We start from the raw sequence: 18,569 nt of genomic DNA on the forward strand, positions 1-18,569 counted from the left end.
AGAAGACAACCTGTCTCAGCCAAAACTCACACTTTGACAGTTTAGCATACAGTTGCTCATTTCTTAACGTCTGCAACACAATTCTCAAATGCTGAGCATGATCAATCTCATTTCTCGAGTAAACCAAAATATCATCTATAAAAACAATCACAAATTCATCTAGATACCTCTGAAAGACACGGTTCATCAGACTCATAAACACCGCTGGCGCATTCGTTAAACCAAAAGGCATGACAATAAACTCATAATGTCCATACCTGGTTCGGAATGCTGTCTTCGGTACATCAACATCTCTAACTCTCAGCTGGTGATATCCAGATCTCAGATCGATCTTGGAATAGACAGAGGATCCCTGCAACTGATCAAACAAATCGTCGATACGAGGCAATGGGTACTTGTTCTTTACTGTTGCCTTGTTCAGTTGCCGGTAATCGATACACAATCTCATCGAACCGTCTTTCTTTCGCACGAATAGCACTGGTGCGCCCCAAGGAGATACACTCGGTCTGATATATCCCTTGGCCAGCAAATCTTCAAGCTGTTCTTTCAATTCTTTCAACTCTATCGGTGCCATTCTATAAGGAGCTCGAGAAATAAGAACCGTATCTGGTACTAGGTCGATGCTAAAATCTATCTCTCTGACTGGAGGCAATCCCGGAATCTCGTCGGGAAACACATCTGCAAACTCGCGAACCACTGGCACATCTGCCAAGGCAGGACTCGATTTCAGTAAATCAACTGAATAGACAAGGAACCCCTCTGCTCCTTTCTGTAGTAATCGAGTCATAGATAATGCTGAGATCAAAGGAATCCTAGCTCTAGACCCTTTGCCGTAGAACTTCCACTCTTCAGCCACCTCTGGTCTGAATCTAACAATTTTGTGGAAACAGTCTACTGTCGCTCTGTACTTGGTTAGCATATCGATACCAATAATGCAATCAAAATCAGATAACCCAAGTATAATACAGTCTAAATCTATCTCATGCCCATCATACTGTAGTAAACATGATCTAACAGATGTCACTGATATCAACCCTTTCCCCAAAGGAGAAGAAATAGACACTACAGTAGACAACGACTTAATAGGCAATGCATGTGCCAATGTAAAACGCTCAAATAAGAATGTATGTGATGCACCTGTGTCTATCAGAACATAAGCAGGATAACCGCAAAGCGAACAATTACCTGCTATCACGTAATCAGGGGCATCCTGAGCTTGCTCTTCTGTCAGCGCAAACACTCGAGCCTGCTTTCTAGGAGGTTGGCTCACTGTCTGGCTACCTCTAGCTCTAGGCTGTGTCGATGTAGGGGCTGGCTGGAATGAATGAACAGATGAAGCTTGCCTCTCCGGCTGAGCTACAGAACTAGATGCGCCTACACTCTGAGGCTGCTGTGTACCTCTCTGTGGACAGACCCTGGCGAAGTGGCCCTGCTGTCTGCAAATGTTGCAGCGACCCATCACGCCCTGACACTGTTCGGTGGCATGTCTACCTCCACAGGAACTATAGTAAACCCCTGTATACTCTGATCTCTGGCCCGACCCTGTCTCTCTCGGCCCACTGGAGCTCGACGAACTGCTCCTTGATTTCTAAAACTGCTTCCCCTTCACTTTCAAACTGTCTTTTCTCCCGCTGCTGCTACCACCACTCTCGAATCTGGGAGGTGGTTGCTGATACTGACCCGAGGGCTGGGGTGGTCTAGGAGTCGGAGTGGTATAAGAAGTGCTTCGTTGCCTAAGCAACCCGGCTTCTGCTCCCTTCGCCCTGTTCAAGGCATCAGAAAAATTGTTGGGTCGTCCCATGTTCACCAAGGTGAATATCTCAGGATTCAGGCCATTGATAAACTGATCCGCAACAGCCTCGTCGTTTCCAGCAATGTGGGGAGCAAATAGGAGCAAGGTGGAGAACTTAGCGACATATTCTTTGATGTTCAGCTGTCCCTGTCTCAGGTTGGCAAATTCTGAACCTTTGTCCTTTCGGTAGGAGACGGGAAAGAATCGCTGATAGAACTCTGTCTTGAACACCTTCCAAGTGACCTCTGTACCACGATGCTCCAAGGCCCTCTTTGTGGTAAGCCACCAATTTTTGGCAACTTCTTGCAGTTGCTGCCCAATCAGTTTAACTCGTCGTTCATCGGTGTAGTCAGGAGAATCAAATAACATCTCGATGTCATCTAACCAGCTTTCACACTCAACTGAATTCTCTGTACCCTTCAGTGTAGGTGGTCGGAACGACTGAAACCGCTTTAACAAGGTCTCCATCGGTGTAGCGGTCACATCCATCGGATCATTGGAAGTACTGCCCTGTTCTGGTGCCCGACCTGCTACTGGTTGCGGTACTCGTCGAGAAGGCATATCTGATTATCAAACGGATTAGTACACAATCTATATAATCTGTCTCAGCCCTCCTCTGATCATATACCTCTGATCCAGAATCGGTTCTGATTCAGTCTTTGCAATTACATGCTGTAATCAACTCAGATAACAAGACAACATGTAATAGGGAAAGCAATAATCCATGCTAGCACAACAAAAGCAAGGAAGAGACTCAATTTACCCCGCTCATTCTATTCTATCTCAGTCTAAAGGATCTATCGCTCTGATACCACCTGTTGTGGGGACCCGGGCTCTAACTCGATTATCTTTGGGATTAATTGGATCTTTGTTAGAAAATGTGTGTCAAAATTTTTGATTTTAACATTATTCAAATGTATATGAAAAAGCACAAGACATCATATAAAATACTGTCATCTTATTTAACTGCAAATAACATTCCCATGTTCAACTACAATTAACATACTAGTGTTTAGAAATTCAGTACATGTCTAGTAAAAACAACTAAGAATCTTCTACGCCCGTGATCTCCACGCTATCTCGATCTCTCATCCTCTGCGTGACCCTGATCCTGCCCCACCTGTTGTTATGCACACATACAGACACAACAACAGCCGGAAACTCCGGTGAGAACAAATCCCAGTATAAAACATGTATACATGCATGTCATACAATAAATACAAAATCATAACACATAAATCAGTAATTATGACACACTAGTGAATACAGATAAAACTCTTCGACTCTTATTCTTTAATTCGACTCATATCTAAGTCTAGGGATCCCGGTGTGAATAAGACGTAACAAGTCTCCCACCTACTCTCCCAATCGTGGTGGCGGTACGTCTTACTCCTAGACTTCGGTCCTGTCTGTATAGAGTGTCTACAATCGGAGGAAATCTGCTCCGATGCGTCGATATCACCGAACGTCTAGTTTGGCAAGTCTGCCAATGACTTTCCTATCTTAAATGCTTGCATATCAATCTATAAACAAAGCATCAACATATAAAAAGGTAACAATCTAGTATGTGATTTTGGGAAACTCAAATTGGATCTAATTCGAGTTATGTCTTCCCGAATCAACATGAATTATACCTTTCTTGTCGTGAAATAAATTGAAGTCTCGAAGCCGGAATATCAACTCTGTCAATATTAAATCTGAAATTGCAATGTATAGATGTATTCAATCAATATACAACTCAAACAACTCTTGTACAAATCATTATTCAATCTCGGTACAATTCGACGGCATAACGACGTAATCTTTTGATACCTGTAATGCCAACAACAAGCTCAACAACTCATAAGCAATATCATATTACATCTATACAAATCTGAATAATCTAACTCATACATAGCTGCAAAAAACGATAATAACATATACTGTATCCGTTCTTCGATCCGGTTGCGAATAAACATGGCTTATAATTTCAAGAACACATAATGTACCTCAAATCAGAATTTCCCCAACACCAATATCGCAAATCATGCAAGAATTGAATGAAACTTACATCCTTTTGAAGCTTATGGCATGACGAGCATGAATCTATATTCGGATCGAAATTTGGATAGCTAACTCTTGCACAAGCTCAATTCTAATCTAGGAGAATTCTTGAGGCTTCCATGGACGTTTTCTGAAGTGTTTTCTCGGTGGTCAACAGCTGAAATGAAGACTCAGCACATTAAATTGCATTGCTAGGACACATGTTTTATTTTTCACTCCACACGTCGCACCGCGGGTGCGCTCACTTCTGACCGCGGGTGCGCTTAGCTCACGGCATCCCCATCTAAAAATTCAGAAACAGCGACCGCGGGTGCAGTCCCTTTTTCACCGCGGGTTCGCTCAGGCTACGGCAACCCATCCAAAATTCTAGACTCGACGACCGCGGGTGCGCTCACTTCTGACCGTGGGTGCGGTGACCCTACTGTAATTCTTCATATTTCATGAGTTACAACCGCGGGGGTGGTCTGTCTTGGACCGCGGGTGCGGTCTCTCTTTTAGTCAAAACTCTACTTTCTGCCCTTACACCGCGGGTGCGGTGGAAACTGGGGCGCGGGTGCGGTCTATTCTTCAAGCAACACTTCCTCATTTCATTTTATTCACCTAAAATCTCGGGCATTACAGACCCGATGGTGGCTAAGGGATGGATTAAATCCATCGAGGTGATATTTGAATTTATGAAACTACAAGACGCCGACAGGGTTAGGTGTGTCGTCTTTTTGCTTAATGGAGACGCTAGGATTTGGTGGGAGAGTGCATCCACGACAGTTAACATGCGGACCCTTTCATGGGATGGATTCAAGGAGGTGTTCTACTCTAAGTACTTCGATAAAGAAGTACGAGCCAAATTGACCAGGGACTTTATGACGCAGCGGCAAGGGGATAGCAGCGTAGCAGAATTCGTGAGGAAGTTTGAGAGGGGTTGTTACTTTGTACCCTTGATCGCCAATGATGCCCGAGCAAAACTGAGACACTTTCTTGATGGGTTGCGGCCGATCTTGAGCCGTGACGTAAAGGTGGCGGGTCCTGCGACTTATGCGGTCGCCGTGACGAGAGCTCTAGCGGCCGTGCAGGACCTGATAGATATTGAGAACGACAGGCAGGGCAAGAGGCCCTATCCGGCACCACAGCAGCAGTATCAACAGCGGCCACAGTTTAAGAAGCCTTACCAGGGGTAGCAAGGGAAGAAGCCTTATCAGGGACCACCGAAGGGCAAGGGCCCTATTTAGCAGTAGAAGGCACCTCAGAGGACTGGAAATTTCCCGGTGTGTCAGAAATGCAATCGCCAACATGCGGGGTAGTGTCTATGGGGATCAGGGATGTGGGTCCCTCGATTCCCAACAGTAATTATCATGCATTATTTTATTTAATTACCGTTTTAGCTCTGCAGCGGAGAATGGAATTTTAAAATTTTATGTCAACGCGGGCCCAGACAGTTTGTTTCGAAAGATATTCAGTATTATATAGTATAAAAGTATAATACGTATAATTATTAGTTGAGACACCACAATTAACATGTTTACTAAATTCATATAAATATTTATAATGTTAATATTTGTCTTTAACCAAAACGCATATCATCCCGGATTAGTTCAACATCATACCAATTTACATATTAGTGCTCGAATAAATATTACATAACAAAATATACCGAGCCTAATTATATATATATTTATGCATCTTTAATTTAGTTCCTCCCTCAAAGCATCTGAATCGGCACGTATACTGACCAAGTCACCCTTACTGAGAAGTATGATAAACTGGGGTCTGTCCCCATCACCAACATCAACCCAGGGCAATCATAAAAGATCTCCTCTACTAGTGCTAATGCTCCATCTATGAACATGATAGTATAAGTGCTTTCCTCATACGTCTCCTCACTCAGAAGTACGATGGATGCCATGTTGCCCTAATTATCAACCACACACAGAAGATAAGCGCCCCAGAGAGGTAAGCAATAGCCCAGTATGAAAATACCGAAATAAAAACAACATGAATTGTAATGAATGATACATGGATGCAATGCATGATCAGGGTATGTACACATGCACGGGAAATCAGTATATCGGAAGCTGCACAATCAGTAAATGCAGCACCTAACAGCTCAAGCAACAGGCAAGGCTCGGCTACACTGTCGTAGCGACCACTCCTCCCCCAGTCTACTACCGTGTGCCGGTCAGCTCGCCAAGGACTACGGACGTACTGCGCCTTATCGGCCTACAACATCTCTCGGGCTAGTCGCAGCTCCGTACCATCCCGACAATCTCCTCGAATCCAAACACCATATCGAAATAAGTAAATACTGGAATAAGGCACAATATGCAATGCAATGTCATGTCATGCATCGATGCTACATATATATAAAATACGTGTGTGTAAAATATGTTTTGTTTTAGTGCATCGATGTTATGTAATGTCACAAATAATCCACGTAAAAATATAATTCACGTTCAACAAATATCAAACTTTACAAATACCTGTTGTATGTTACCCAGTAATAACATACCTTTTATTTTCACGAACGCCGACAAGATGAAAAATACAGGAGGTCAAGCTGGGAAATAACATAAAATTTATCAATTATTTGTTTATTCAGTAAACCATGTGTATTTTTATTTTTCTACTATAAAATTTGAAGTTCTATATTATCTCACTTTCTCCTTCCTTATTTTAATTTAATATTTTCAGCAAATAACATAGATTATGTAGAAACTTTATTTGATCATTTCATTCGTTTCTAGGGTCCTTTAAAAGTATGAAACATCTTATACAGATTATTAAATTATAATATTGCATCATAAAATCCTTACTAATTTAAGGTCTGGAAAAGTTAACTCAAGAACTCTAATAAGCATAATTAATTTAACATACCTATTCAAATCGTATATACAAAAATTATGAAAATGTTAATTTATACAAAACAACTTCTTGATTTTGTCCAGAATTTCACCATTTAAAACTTAAAAGATTTTAAATTGTAACTTTCTTTAAACAATGAACTATTAAGTAGAGGTGTTGACGTCCATGAAAATTGAGTCCAAAATAGGTTCTTAAATTTTAGTGTCTATTCATTTAATATGGTGTACAAGGTACTAATTTTAAGTTCATTCTCGTAAACTCCTTGTACCTATGTCATCTTCTTACCAAAACATTTTAAGGTTGAGTCATAAATTTATAGCATTCAAGAGTAGCCAATAATTTCATTCATATTATTTTTCTAGATGCTCTATCAAGGTGTATATATATTTGACCGTAGTGCACTAATATAGTATATATTATAGGAAACATCTTTAACTTCAAGAATTCCAAACTAAAAACATTTTCATTGTACTATTAGTTAACTTATTTATAACAGTACTGTACAACAACAAAAATCTATTTAAAATTTAGACATTTAGAAAAATTTGGAGGAGTTGGGTTTCAAGATACACCCACTGAATCTAAAAATTATATGTTCATATATTTCACACACAATATTATCAACCAGAGAAGACATATTAATGAGGGACAAGAGCATTTACCTTACAAGAAGGCACCTGAAGAGATGGGTAGGAAAAGTGGATTTATTAAGTTTAAATTTTATTATTATTTAAGATGGTTTTGGTTTTGCTTCTTTATTTATTTTTTTTTCCCCTCCCATCCCCTCCCTTTTATACTCGACAATTGGCAACTTGCTGAAGGATGCAATCATGAATTGGTATGGGTAAAATCCTTACTAAATCTAGTAAAAATTTGAAATTATATTTCCATCAGATTCATCTTCTAGATCTATTGTATTATATTTATATATTTTGCCTCTTCCTTATTTGTAGGGTTATTATATACGTCATATAATATAATAACCCTACAAATAAGGAAGATCCAAAATGTGTGTGTATATATATANCAACCCAGGGCAAGGTGTTCGCCATGCATGCTCAGGAGGCGAACCCAGACACTACACTGTTGACGGGTAATTTATTTAATTCAGTACATTATTAGATTTTTACCTTGCATGCTCGTTTTATTTTGGGATTATTAGGTTGGTAGTTGGCATTTTTGGCATCTTTTGTTGCATAAGGTTTATATTAGAACTTTTGAGATATAAGTTTCGTGTTGTGCTAACGTCTCTTAGGAAATATCTTCATTAAGAGATTAGCCACGAAGGCCCTAATAGATTCGGGAGCCACTCACTCCTTCATCTCGGAGACATTCGCTAATCATTTAGACATCAAGTCTATCAGCCTTGACCTGAACTATTCAGTGACAGTTCCATCAGGGGAAGAACTGTTAGTGTAAGGTCAAAAATTAAGACGATGTAACCCAACGGCATGCAAATCTAAGAAATATGAAAAATAAGTAATTAAATGATTTAAGTGCTTAATGGATTATGTGACATGCATAATTATATGTTAAATATGATTTAATCGTCATTATGCAAAAAACTGTATTTTTAAGGGTTATTCAAGTTGCGATCGAAGAACGGAGACCGAGGGCTGAAAAAAAACGTAAAATGTTTTTATTAAATAATTATTTTTAATTATTTAAAATATAGTTGATGGTTTTTCTTATTTTCGAAAATAAGAGGTTTTGAGGTGATTTTATTCGGCGGGACGTAAATTTTATCGGTGTTGGTTTTTCAACTAAAATACGAGCTTTTTGGCAACTCGACTATTAAATTCACAAACTTATTTTAGAAAAACTATTTTAATATTTTAATTAATTCCTAATTTAGACTAATGGTCCTAAACTTATGCTTAATAGGCCTAAGCTTTAATTAGAGAAATAATTAACTATACAATATGTTAAATCACCTATACCCTACACAAACTCCTACGCCTAAAATTTCAGAATTCTTGCACACCAATACACTCAAACACACGGCACCCACATCATATTTTCAAGAAAAAAATTCTAGAATAGTTTAAGGGATAATCAAGCCAAGGTTCTTGTCCGTTCTTCGCAAATCGTCAACGGTTTTCGTGCGTTAATTACGCAAAGGCACGCCATAATTCTTCTTTTTCTCATCTTTCACACCATAGTAATTATTTTAAATTGTTTTGCATGAAAAACATGGCACACAAAATGGAATTTTCGTAACTACATGCATAGGTGTCTTAAACTTGTGTTTTTGCTTCCCAAAATCATGTTTTTATATTGTATAAGGGGCTGCCATGATTAGGACTTGGTTAAGGATGATTTTCATGAAATTTAAAGGCCTAGAACTCTCACAAAATCGCAGCAAACAAGGAACAAACAAGCTGGAACCGTAGGATGGGTTTAGACAATAAGGGCCGTGAGTTGTGTGTCTTCATGGGTGTGGTTTTGATGCATGGGGCTTAGGGGCTCGACCAGGTCTTGAGGAGGGCTAGTTTAGGTTGTGGCTAGGTCCTTGGTAGAGCCCTAGGGGGCTAGGACTCGTGGTTCAGGCTGGGGAGGAGACCCCGCTGGATGGGACTCTCCTTGAGGAGTTTCTGGTGGCCGAGGGATTCTAGGGGCTGTGTCTCAGTTGGTATCAGAGCCGACCTCTCTTAGTACGGTGTGGTTCGGAGACGAACCAAGCGGAAGCTGGTGGGCATGTGAGGCTCGGGGCCGAAGAGGACGGGGGGTGATCGCCGGTGACATCAGTTGCACGGACAATGAGCGGCTCCTGGCAGGCTTCTAGGTGGAGGGAACATGAATGAACCGATCCCACGCGGGAATGAGAGGGATTCCGAGACTGTTCAATGTAATGGACTGTACAGGTTAAGAGGGCTTAAAAGATTTGATATGTACTACTCCTACCACGAAGGTGCATCTTCTTTTCGGTAGCTCATAACATAAGAACTCCAAAGTTAAGCGTGCTTGACTTGAGGCAATTCTGGGATGGGTGACCTCCTGGGAAGTTTCCCAGGATGCGTGTGAGTGAGGACATAAGCACGCTGGAAAGACTCGTCTTGGTACAGTGAGGACAGTCGTCGAATCCGGGGCGTTACAGTTAGCTACCAGCGTGGTAAGAGATATTGATCTAGAACTGCAGGGCCACCTGATCTATGCCGACCTGATAATATTTCTGATGCCAGAATTCGACATTATTTTGGGAATGGACTGGCTGACAAAAAACAGAGTCTTGATTGACTTTCAGAAGAGATCACTGTTGGTCAGACCGATGGGTATGAAGCAGTTTCTCTTTGAGCCAGATAGATGGAGAAGTTTCCCTCGCATGATTTCATGCATGCAGGCACGGAGACTTATTCACAAGGGTTGCCAGGCTTTCTTGGCCAGCATTGTTTCAGCGCCTGACGCACCCACTCCATCTATATCAGATGTGCCGGTAGTCAGAGATTTCTCAGACGTCTTTCCTGACGACGTCAAAGGCCTTCCACCAGATAGAGAGGTGGAGTTTTCCATTGATCTTATGCCAGGCACTGTGCCAATCTCTAAGGCACCGTAACGATTAGCTCCAGCTGAGATGCTAAAACTCAAACAGCAGATTCAGGAGCTTCTTGACAAGGAATTTATCCTCCTTAGTTTCTCACCGTGGGGCGCACCAGTGCTCTTTGTGAAGAAGAAGGATGGGAGTATGAGGTTGCGCATCGATTACAGAGAATTGAACAAGGTAACGATCAAGAATAAATACCCTCTTCCAAGGATCGAAGACTTGTTTGATCAGTTACAGGGAGCTACAGTGTTCTCTAAAATAGATATTTGATCAGGATATCATCAGCCGAAGGTTAAAGAAGCAGATGTTCACAAGACAACCTTCAGAATCAGGTATGGGCATTACGAGTTCTTAGTGATGCCGTTTGGATTGACAAATGCTCCAGCAATATTCGTGGACCTCATGAACCGAGTATTCAAGCCTTATCTTGATCAATTCGTCATAGTGTTCATTGACGACATTCTTATATACTCGAAGAGCCATGAGGAGCACAAGCAGCATTTGAGGACAGTTTTACAGATCCTGCAGAGCCGCAAGTTTTTCGCGAAGTTCAGTAAGTGTGAATTCTGATTGGAGAAAGTAGCCTTTTTGGGTCATATAGTGTCTAGCAGTGGTTTTGAGGTGGATCCAGCAAAGGTGGCGGCCGTTAAGGAATGGGTTGAGCCGAAGAATGTGTCAGAGATCCGCAGTTTTCTGGGTTTAGCCGGTTACTATAGGAAATTTATTCAGGGATTTTCGTCGATAGCTCTGCCGCTCACTTCACTGACCAAGAAGAATGATAAATTTGTGTGGAGTGACGAATGTTAGAAGAGCTTCGATACTCTGAAGCAAGCTCTTATTTCAGCACCAGTGTTAGCCATGCCAGCAGGGCAAGGTGATTTTGTGCTATACACCGATGCATCTAAGCTCGGTTTAGGCGCAGTGTTGATGCAACATGGTCGGGTTATAGCTTATGCTTTTAGGCAGTTGAAGGTACACGAGAAGAATTACCCGACTCACGATTTAGAACTAGCCGCTGTAGTTTTTGCGTTGAAGATATGGAGACAATACTTGTATGGCGAGAAATGCCGGATATTCACAGATCACAAGAGTCTCAAATATTTCTTTACACAGAAAGAGTTGAATATGAGACAGAGGCGATGGTTGGAATTGGTAAAAGACAACGACTGTGAAATTAGCTACCATCCGGGAAAGGCTAATGTTGTCGCAGACGCCTTGAGCAGCAAGGTTGCAGTCATAGCACAGTTGTCAATGCAGCGACCTCTTTAGCTGAGATTCAGAGGTTTGGCCTAGTGGTTTATCGTAAGGGCAGAGCTCTTAGACTGTGTAATCTGACAATCCAGTCTTCCTTATTAGACAGTATCCGCGAAGGTCAGTCTTCAGATGAACAGTTACAGAAGTGGAGACTGAAGGATGAGGCCCAAGGCAGTGTACTCTACACAGTGTCAGAGAGTATTAGGAGATACAGAGGTAGAATATGGGTGCCTAACGTAGATTTGATCAGAGAAGATATCTTATCAGAGGCACATGCATCTCCGTATTCAATCAACCCAGGAGGTACAAGATGTACAAAGACCTGCAGATCTTGTATTGGTGGGCAGGGATGAAGAGAGACATCCGCAGATTCGTGTCCGAATGCCTCACTTGTCAACAGGTGAAGGCAGAACACCAGAGGCCAGCAGGAATTCTTAAGCCACTCCCTATCCCAGAGTGGAAATAGGAGAATATTACCATGGACTTCGTTGTCGGTTTGCCGAAGTCAATCAGGGGTTTTAATGCCATTTGGGTCATTGTGGATCGACTCACTAAATCAGCGCACTTCTTGCCACTAAAAACGACTTTCTCCATGACGCAGTATGCGGAGCTCTATATCAGGGAGATAGTGCGTTTGCACGGAATCCCAGTGTCTATTGTGTCCAACAGGGACCCGAGATTCACATCGTCCTTTTGGAAGAGTTTGCATGCAGCCATGGGGACGAAGTTACTATTTAGTACGGCTTTACACCGGCAGAAAGATGGCCAGTCTGAGCGAGTCATCCAAATTCTGGTTGACTTGTTGAGAGCTTGTGTGATTGACTTCCATGGGTATTGGGAATCGAAGCTACCTCTAGTGGAGTTTACATACAACGACATTTTTCAAACATCTATAGGTATGGATCCCTATGCGGCATTGTATGGACAGAAGTGTTGATCACCGATTTATTGGGATGAAGTCGGAGAGAGTGCAGAACTTGGGCCAGAGATAGTTCAGCAGACTGCAAATGTGGTGGTCAAGATCCGAGATAGGATGAAGACCGCCCAGAGTCACCAAAAGAGCTATGCTGACAAGAGGAAGAGAGATCTCGAGGTTGCCGTAGGTGACCACGTTTTTATAAAGATAGCACCTATGAAGGGTGTTATGAGATTTGGGAAGAGAGGCAAGCTGAGTTCGAGATTTATTGGACCATTCGAGATTCTTTACAAAGTTGGGACAATAGCGTATCATGTTGCCCTTCCGCCGAATCTAGCCGGGGTACACAATGCGTTCCACGTCTCAATGCTGAGGAAGTACCTAGCTAATCCTTCGTATGTTCTGAGCTATGAGCCATTACAGTTTGCTCCAGACCTGTCATATAAGGAAAGACCTGTTCAAATCCTAGACAGGCAGGAGCATAGACTTCGGTACAAGACAACTAAGCTAGTCAAAGTCCGGTGGCTAAACCAATCAGTTGAAGAGGCCACTTGGGAGACTGAAGCAGATATGAGGATTCGTTACCCGGAGTTGTTCGGTAAGATTAAATTTCAAGGACGAAGTTTTTATAAGTGGGGGAGGAACTGTAGAGCCCAAAATCAGTACACGTAAAACTCATGCAATTATTTAATTGTTAAATTATTTATTTAAATTTAAATTGAGTAGTAACCATGCATGATTTATTTAAATGCATTATTTTTAAATTATTTATTTTATGTGATGCACGTTAAATGTTTTTCGAGTTTTATGTTTCACGCAATTATTCGAGGCGGGATCGAGGAAAAGACCTGTGACGATTTCTGGAAATTTTAAAACGTGATAATTTATTTCAAGTTAAGATTGGGGCATCTTTTTTTGAAATCATTTATATGTGTTTAGCATTTTTAAAGCTTAATTTAATTATTTGATGGTTTTAAGATTTTAAAACTTTTAAAGATTTTTAATCGTGTATTTTAAATTTTTGTGGGATAGTTAGTAAAGTTAATAGAGAGTAACATTTTATTAATATTTTTTTTGTTTTACTAGCAATTTTAGTAACAATGTAATTATCATTTTATTTGCATGTTAATTATATAACTAAGAAAAAATCATTTCCCTAATCTACCTAAACACACGCACACACAGCCGACACACACACACACTTCCCATATTCATTTTTCATTTCAGAATTTTTGTGAGAAGAAACCTAGGGTTCTAAGAGTTCTTGAAGCCGCCCCCCCTTCCTCTGATTATTTCCAGCGAATTTTCGTTGGGTTTTGTTTTAAGAAATCGAGCCACAATCATCCCGGATCAATCCTCACGCCATCTCCGCTTCGGTGTCATTGTTTCGGTAACGTTAAAGATTTAAAGGCACGTATATTCTTTCGTTTATGCATTGATCTCGTCCTATTATGCGTTGTGTTGTTATTTATGCGTAAAAATACATGTGTGATGTGTGGAAGTTTGAGTAATGATGTTTGGATGAAGTTTGAAAGGGTTTTTGGATCACAAATCACGTTTTAGCTGTCATTTTAAAAACTGCGATTTTTTGATCGAGTTTCTGGAAAACCTTTCAACATATAAAACGTAGTACTCTTTGATACCTTCGATTTGATATAAAATTCGTAATTTTTGGATGAGAAACGTGTGAGTTATGGTTGTTTTTGTGTGACTGCTCAAACCTGCGATCTTATGAAAATGACGTTCATCATGTTTTGAAATTTTTGAGTTGCAGGCTTCGTTGGGCACCTCTGGCTTGTGCTACTGCATTTAGATATGTTATGGGATGAGTTTAGGTGTTATTTGGTGGTTCGTTTGGGTCGGGATTGGCTTGGGATATAATAGAAGTCGTAGAAAGCGAAACGATGTCGAATTACGGGTCATTGTTGTATTGAAGTTTCTTGTCGATATTTGGAGACGTTTAGGGTGTTTTTACGGGTTTGAATCAATGTAATAGCATCTTAGGATGAGTCTCGAGGAGTTCGTTCATGGTCCTTAGGCTTGTATTGAGAAAATGAATGAACAAGATAGCGAATTTTCGTGAATGTCCAAGTCCAGAGGCTTCCCGGACCTCGACACGGAGTCCGTGTCCTTTTTCCTTCAAAAATACGAATTTACAGATCCTATCCGGACCCCTACCCGGAACCCTACACGAGGTCCGTGTACCCCGCTTAAAAAAAATTTTTTTTTTTTTAAATTTTAAAATATGAATATAAAGTATAGGATTTGCTTTGTGGTTATGAATATAAAATATAGGATTTGTTTTGGGGTTCTATTTCATGTTTTAGTATGATGATTAAACGAGGTCAAGTCCCGAGTGATTTAGAATATCATAAGATATTTATTTACTTCCATGGTGAGCACAAGTACCTACGTCTAAGCTATGAAAGATAAGTGTTTGAACTAATGTTAGTGTGCAACAGTGGCCCCAAGCGAGATCCAACGAATCCCTCAACGTCAAGTAAATATGTTGACGTGCAAAAGAAAATATTTTAAGTTTTTGAGTTATGCTAAATGTCTTGTGACCAAATTATGAATGGGTTTGGAAGTCGGTGAACGTGGCCGAGGACTTCTCCACCCCGATAAAGCATGACCGGGTTTAGATCAGGATTGGAAAGTGGTAAAGCACGACCAGGGACCAATCCACCCGTTGAAGCATGAACGGGGATCTCATGTATGTGGCAGTGGAATCGTCCCTGTCAGCCCAGTATTGTGGTTTAGTCTGATCAGGTGGTTATGTTATGGGTCACTTGCTTGAAACATGCCTCTATGCAAAATTATCTTATGTATGCTCAAGATTGTATGAAGCAAGCATGTTTATGAAAAGTTTTATGTTGATGGCACGTATATGTATGTATGTACGTATGTTCAAGTTTATGTATGAGATGTTCAAGTTTCATGTATGTACGCTCTATTTTAAAGATGTATGTGGTTTTATTACGTATTACTCGCTACTTCAAGTTTATATATGTAGAGTCTTTAGACTCACTAGACTTGATCGATGCAGGTGATGATGATTTTGAGGGGACGAGGGGTGGGGACCAATGAGCCGGCTTGGACTGCGCAGGAGGCTAAACTCGAGGACCGCCCACGTTTTATTTTAAGATTTTAAGCATGAAAAATTTTAATACATTGATTTCAAGTTTTGTTTACGATATTCAAACACGTATTTTTCTTTAGCAAAACTTTTATTGTGATCTTTATGTTGCAAATATTTTGGTTGAATAGTTTAATAATTCCACAAATTGAATGTTTGTTTCTTGTTTAAAGAAAATTTTTATTTTTCCGCAAATTTCAAGTAGTTTGAAAGAACGGTACGCTACAGCTGCAGCGCTGCACCTCAGCGCCTAGGCGCTGGTTCAGTTGTTTTCGAGGCGCTGGTTCAGTTGTTTTCGAGCTTCAAGTTTAGGTGCTATTGCTTCATTTGGATATTAATACGCTGGTATGTCCAAGCATAGTAAGGGTTAGATTAGACGCTACGAAGTTTGAATAGGGAACATTGAACTATGGTTTAAGCGAGGTCCGTGTCTTCCATTGCTTGGGAATTGTTCATACTCCAAATCAAGATTTTTTCGGGGTTCGATGTCATGGTTTAGTATGTTGATTAAATATGATCGAATTCGGAGTAGTCTAGAAAGGCATAAGTTATTTAACTACTTCGGTGGTGAGTTTGATTGGTACGGTTAAGTTGTGGAATTTAAGTTGCTTGAATAATGTATTTGTATGTATGTGTAGTAGTAGCGCACGCGAGATCCAACAAAGCCCTTAACACTTTGTAAGTATGTTCGACTTGCAAAAAGAAAATGTTTTATGTTTTTGAGGTATTCGATTTGTCTTGTGACAAATTATTAACGGGTTTGGAAGCCAGAGAACGTGTCCGGGGACCTCTCCATCCCAGTACAGCATGGCCGTGTCATGATCAGGATTGGAAAGTGGTAAAGCATGACCAGGGACCAATCCACCCGGTAAAGCATGACCGGAGATCTTATGTATGCGGCAGTGGACATCCCTGCCAGCCCAGTACTGTGGTTTAGTCCGATAGCCGTATTATGTTATGAGTCACTTGCTTTGAAACATATCTCTACCCAAAATGATGATGATTATGTATGGTTAAGTATGTATGTTGCAAGCACATTTATGAAATGATGGCACGTATATGGTAATGTAAGTATGTTCAGGTTTTAAGTATGTATGGACTACTTTAAAATTCAAGTGGATTTATTACGTATTACTCGTTATTCTCAGTTTATACATATTGAGTCTTTAGACTCACTAAACATGATCGATACATGTGAGGACGAGTTCGAGGTGACGAGGCACAGAGACCAGTGAGATGACTCGGAGTGGGCGAAGGACTAACCCAAGGACCGCTTAAGTTTTAAAGATTTTTATGCATGTTGAACTCATTTACTCTGATTTTAACGAATTACTTTATGTTGTTTTAAACAAGTACTTGTTGCAAGTTCGTTTACATTCCAAATTTTTGATCGAGCATTTTATTTACAAGTGTATTTTGAGAGGTTGTTAATTATTTAAGAAAATTTTTATTTTGCGCAAAATTTTATTTAGTTTAAAAATACGGTACGTTACAGTTGGTATCAGAGCGGTGTTCTTGTAAAGGGTTATGCCTAATGCCAGTTGCGAGAAACTCACGAAGTCACGCCTCAAGTCTGTAAGTTTTAAAGTTTTAAAATTTTTTCATGTAGTAAGCATCAAGGTCATGATTTCAGCATTTACATGGTTAAGTTCGAATTACGTACATCTTATGATACGGATATTATGTTCTTGCATGTTTGTTTACGAGTTGGATAGATTTTGGAACAGTATGCCTCCTAGACATATGATTGCACGTGGAGCAAGTGAAGGGGACAGAGAGGATCGGGATGAGGAGAGGGCCACTTCTCCTCGTCCACTGCCAGATTTGCATGCACAAATTCTTGCAGGGATGACACAGTTCTTCGTTTAGTTTGCGGGGAACAACGCTGGAGTAGATACGGGGGCAAGGCCTAGGCCAGAGGCAGTGTATGAGAGGTTCAAGAGGATGGACCCAAAGGAGTTCTCGGGGACTACTGACCCAATGCTAGCGGAGGGATGGATTAAGTCCATTGAGGTGATATTAGCTTTTATGGAGCTACAGAGTGCAGAAAGGATTAGATGTGCTACTTACTTCAAGAGATGCCAGACTGTGGTGGGAGAGTGCATCGGTGGTAGTAAATTTGCAGACCCTTACTTGGGAGGGTTTCAAGGAGGTGTTTTACTCTAAGTACTTCACTGAGGAAGTACGCTCCTGCTTGACCAAGGAGTTTATGACTTAGCGACAGGGTGACAGCAGCGTGGCAGAGTTCGTAAGGAAGTTTGAGAAGGGGTGTAACTTCGTGCCCTTAATTGCAAATGATGCCCGAGAGGAGCTGAGGCATTTCATTGATGGATTATGGCCGATCTTGCGCCGTGATGTTTGAGTTGCTAGTCCTACCACTTATGCTATTGCCGTGTCGAGAGCCTTGGCGACAGAGCAGGACTAGTGGGATATCGAGAATGACAGACAGGGAAAGAGGCCCTATCAGGCACCCCAACAGCACCATTCCCAGCAGCAGCAGTTTGAGAAACCTTTCTAGGGACAGCAGGGAAAGAGGATGTTTCAAGGACCACCGAAAGGCAAAGGTCCTATGCCGCAAAAGAAGGCTCCTCGAAAGCCTGTGAGTACCAACCGTGACTGAAATGCAACCGTCAAGATATGGGGCAATGTTTATGGGACTCGGGTAAATGCTTCAAGTATAGAGCGAGTGATCACATGATGAAGGACTGACCGCAGTGGTGGCAGCCGACCCAAGGAAGAGTGTTCGCCATGCTTGTCGAGGAGGCAAACACAGACACGACTCTACAGACTGGTAACCTATTTAATTCAGCATTGTACTGTTTTCGCCATTCATGCTTCGAATTTTCACTTGGGTATAATAGTATGTTGTTTTCGTATTTTGGAGACTTTGGATAGAAATTTCCAACTATGCATGACGTTAAGATTAGTATTTTGGGTTATAAAATTATGTGTTGTGCTAACGTCCCTCATGAAATATCTTCATAAAGAAAGTAGCCACGAAGGCCTTGTTATATTCCGGGGCCACTCACTC

The 18,569-nt window shown here is 41.0% G+C and overlaps 1 protein-coding gene across 1 annotated transcript; it reads left to right on the forward strand.

Moving 5' to 3' along the window:
• The first annotated feature begins 4,461 nt into the window (after nucleotides 1-4,461).
• On the forward strand, nucleotides 4,462-5,010 carry LOC140977629 (uncharacterized). Its single transcript, XM_073442378.1, has one exon. The coding sequence runs from the start codon at nucleotides 4,462-4,464 to the stop codon at nucleotides 5,008-5,010; it is 549 nt and encodes a 182-aa protein (XP_073298479.1).
• The last annotated feature ends 13,559 nt before the right edge of the window (nucleotides 5,011-18,569 follow it).

The sequence above is a fragment of the Primulina huaijiensis genome, chromosome 5 (genome assembly GCF_012295235.1).
Source record: "Primulina huaijiensis isolate GDHJ02 chromosome 5, ASM1229523v2, whole genome shotgun sequence".
NCBI classification, from domain to species: Eukaryota; Viridiplantae; Streptophyta; class Magnoliopsida; order Lamiales; family Gesneriaceae; genus Primulina; species Primulina huaijiensis.

What these genes read in the sequence shown, in the direction of transcription:
- LOC140977629 (XM_073442378.1), top strand. Translation starts at nt 4,462, where the DNA reads ATGGTGGCTAAGGGATGGATTAAATCCATCGAGGTGATATTTGAATTT.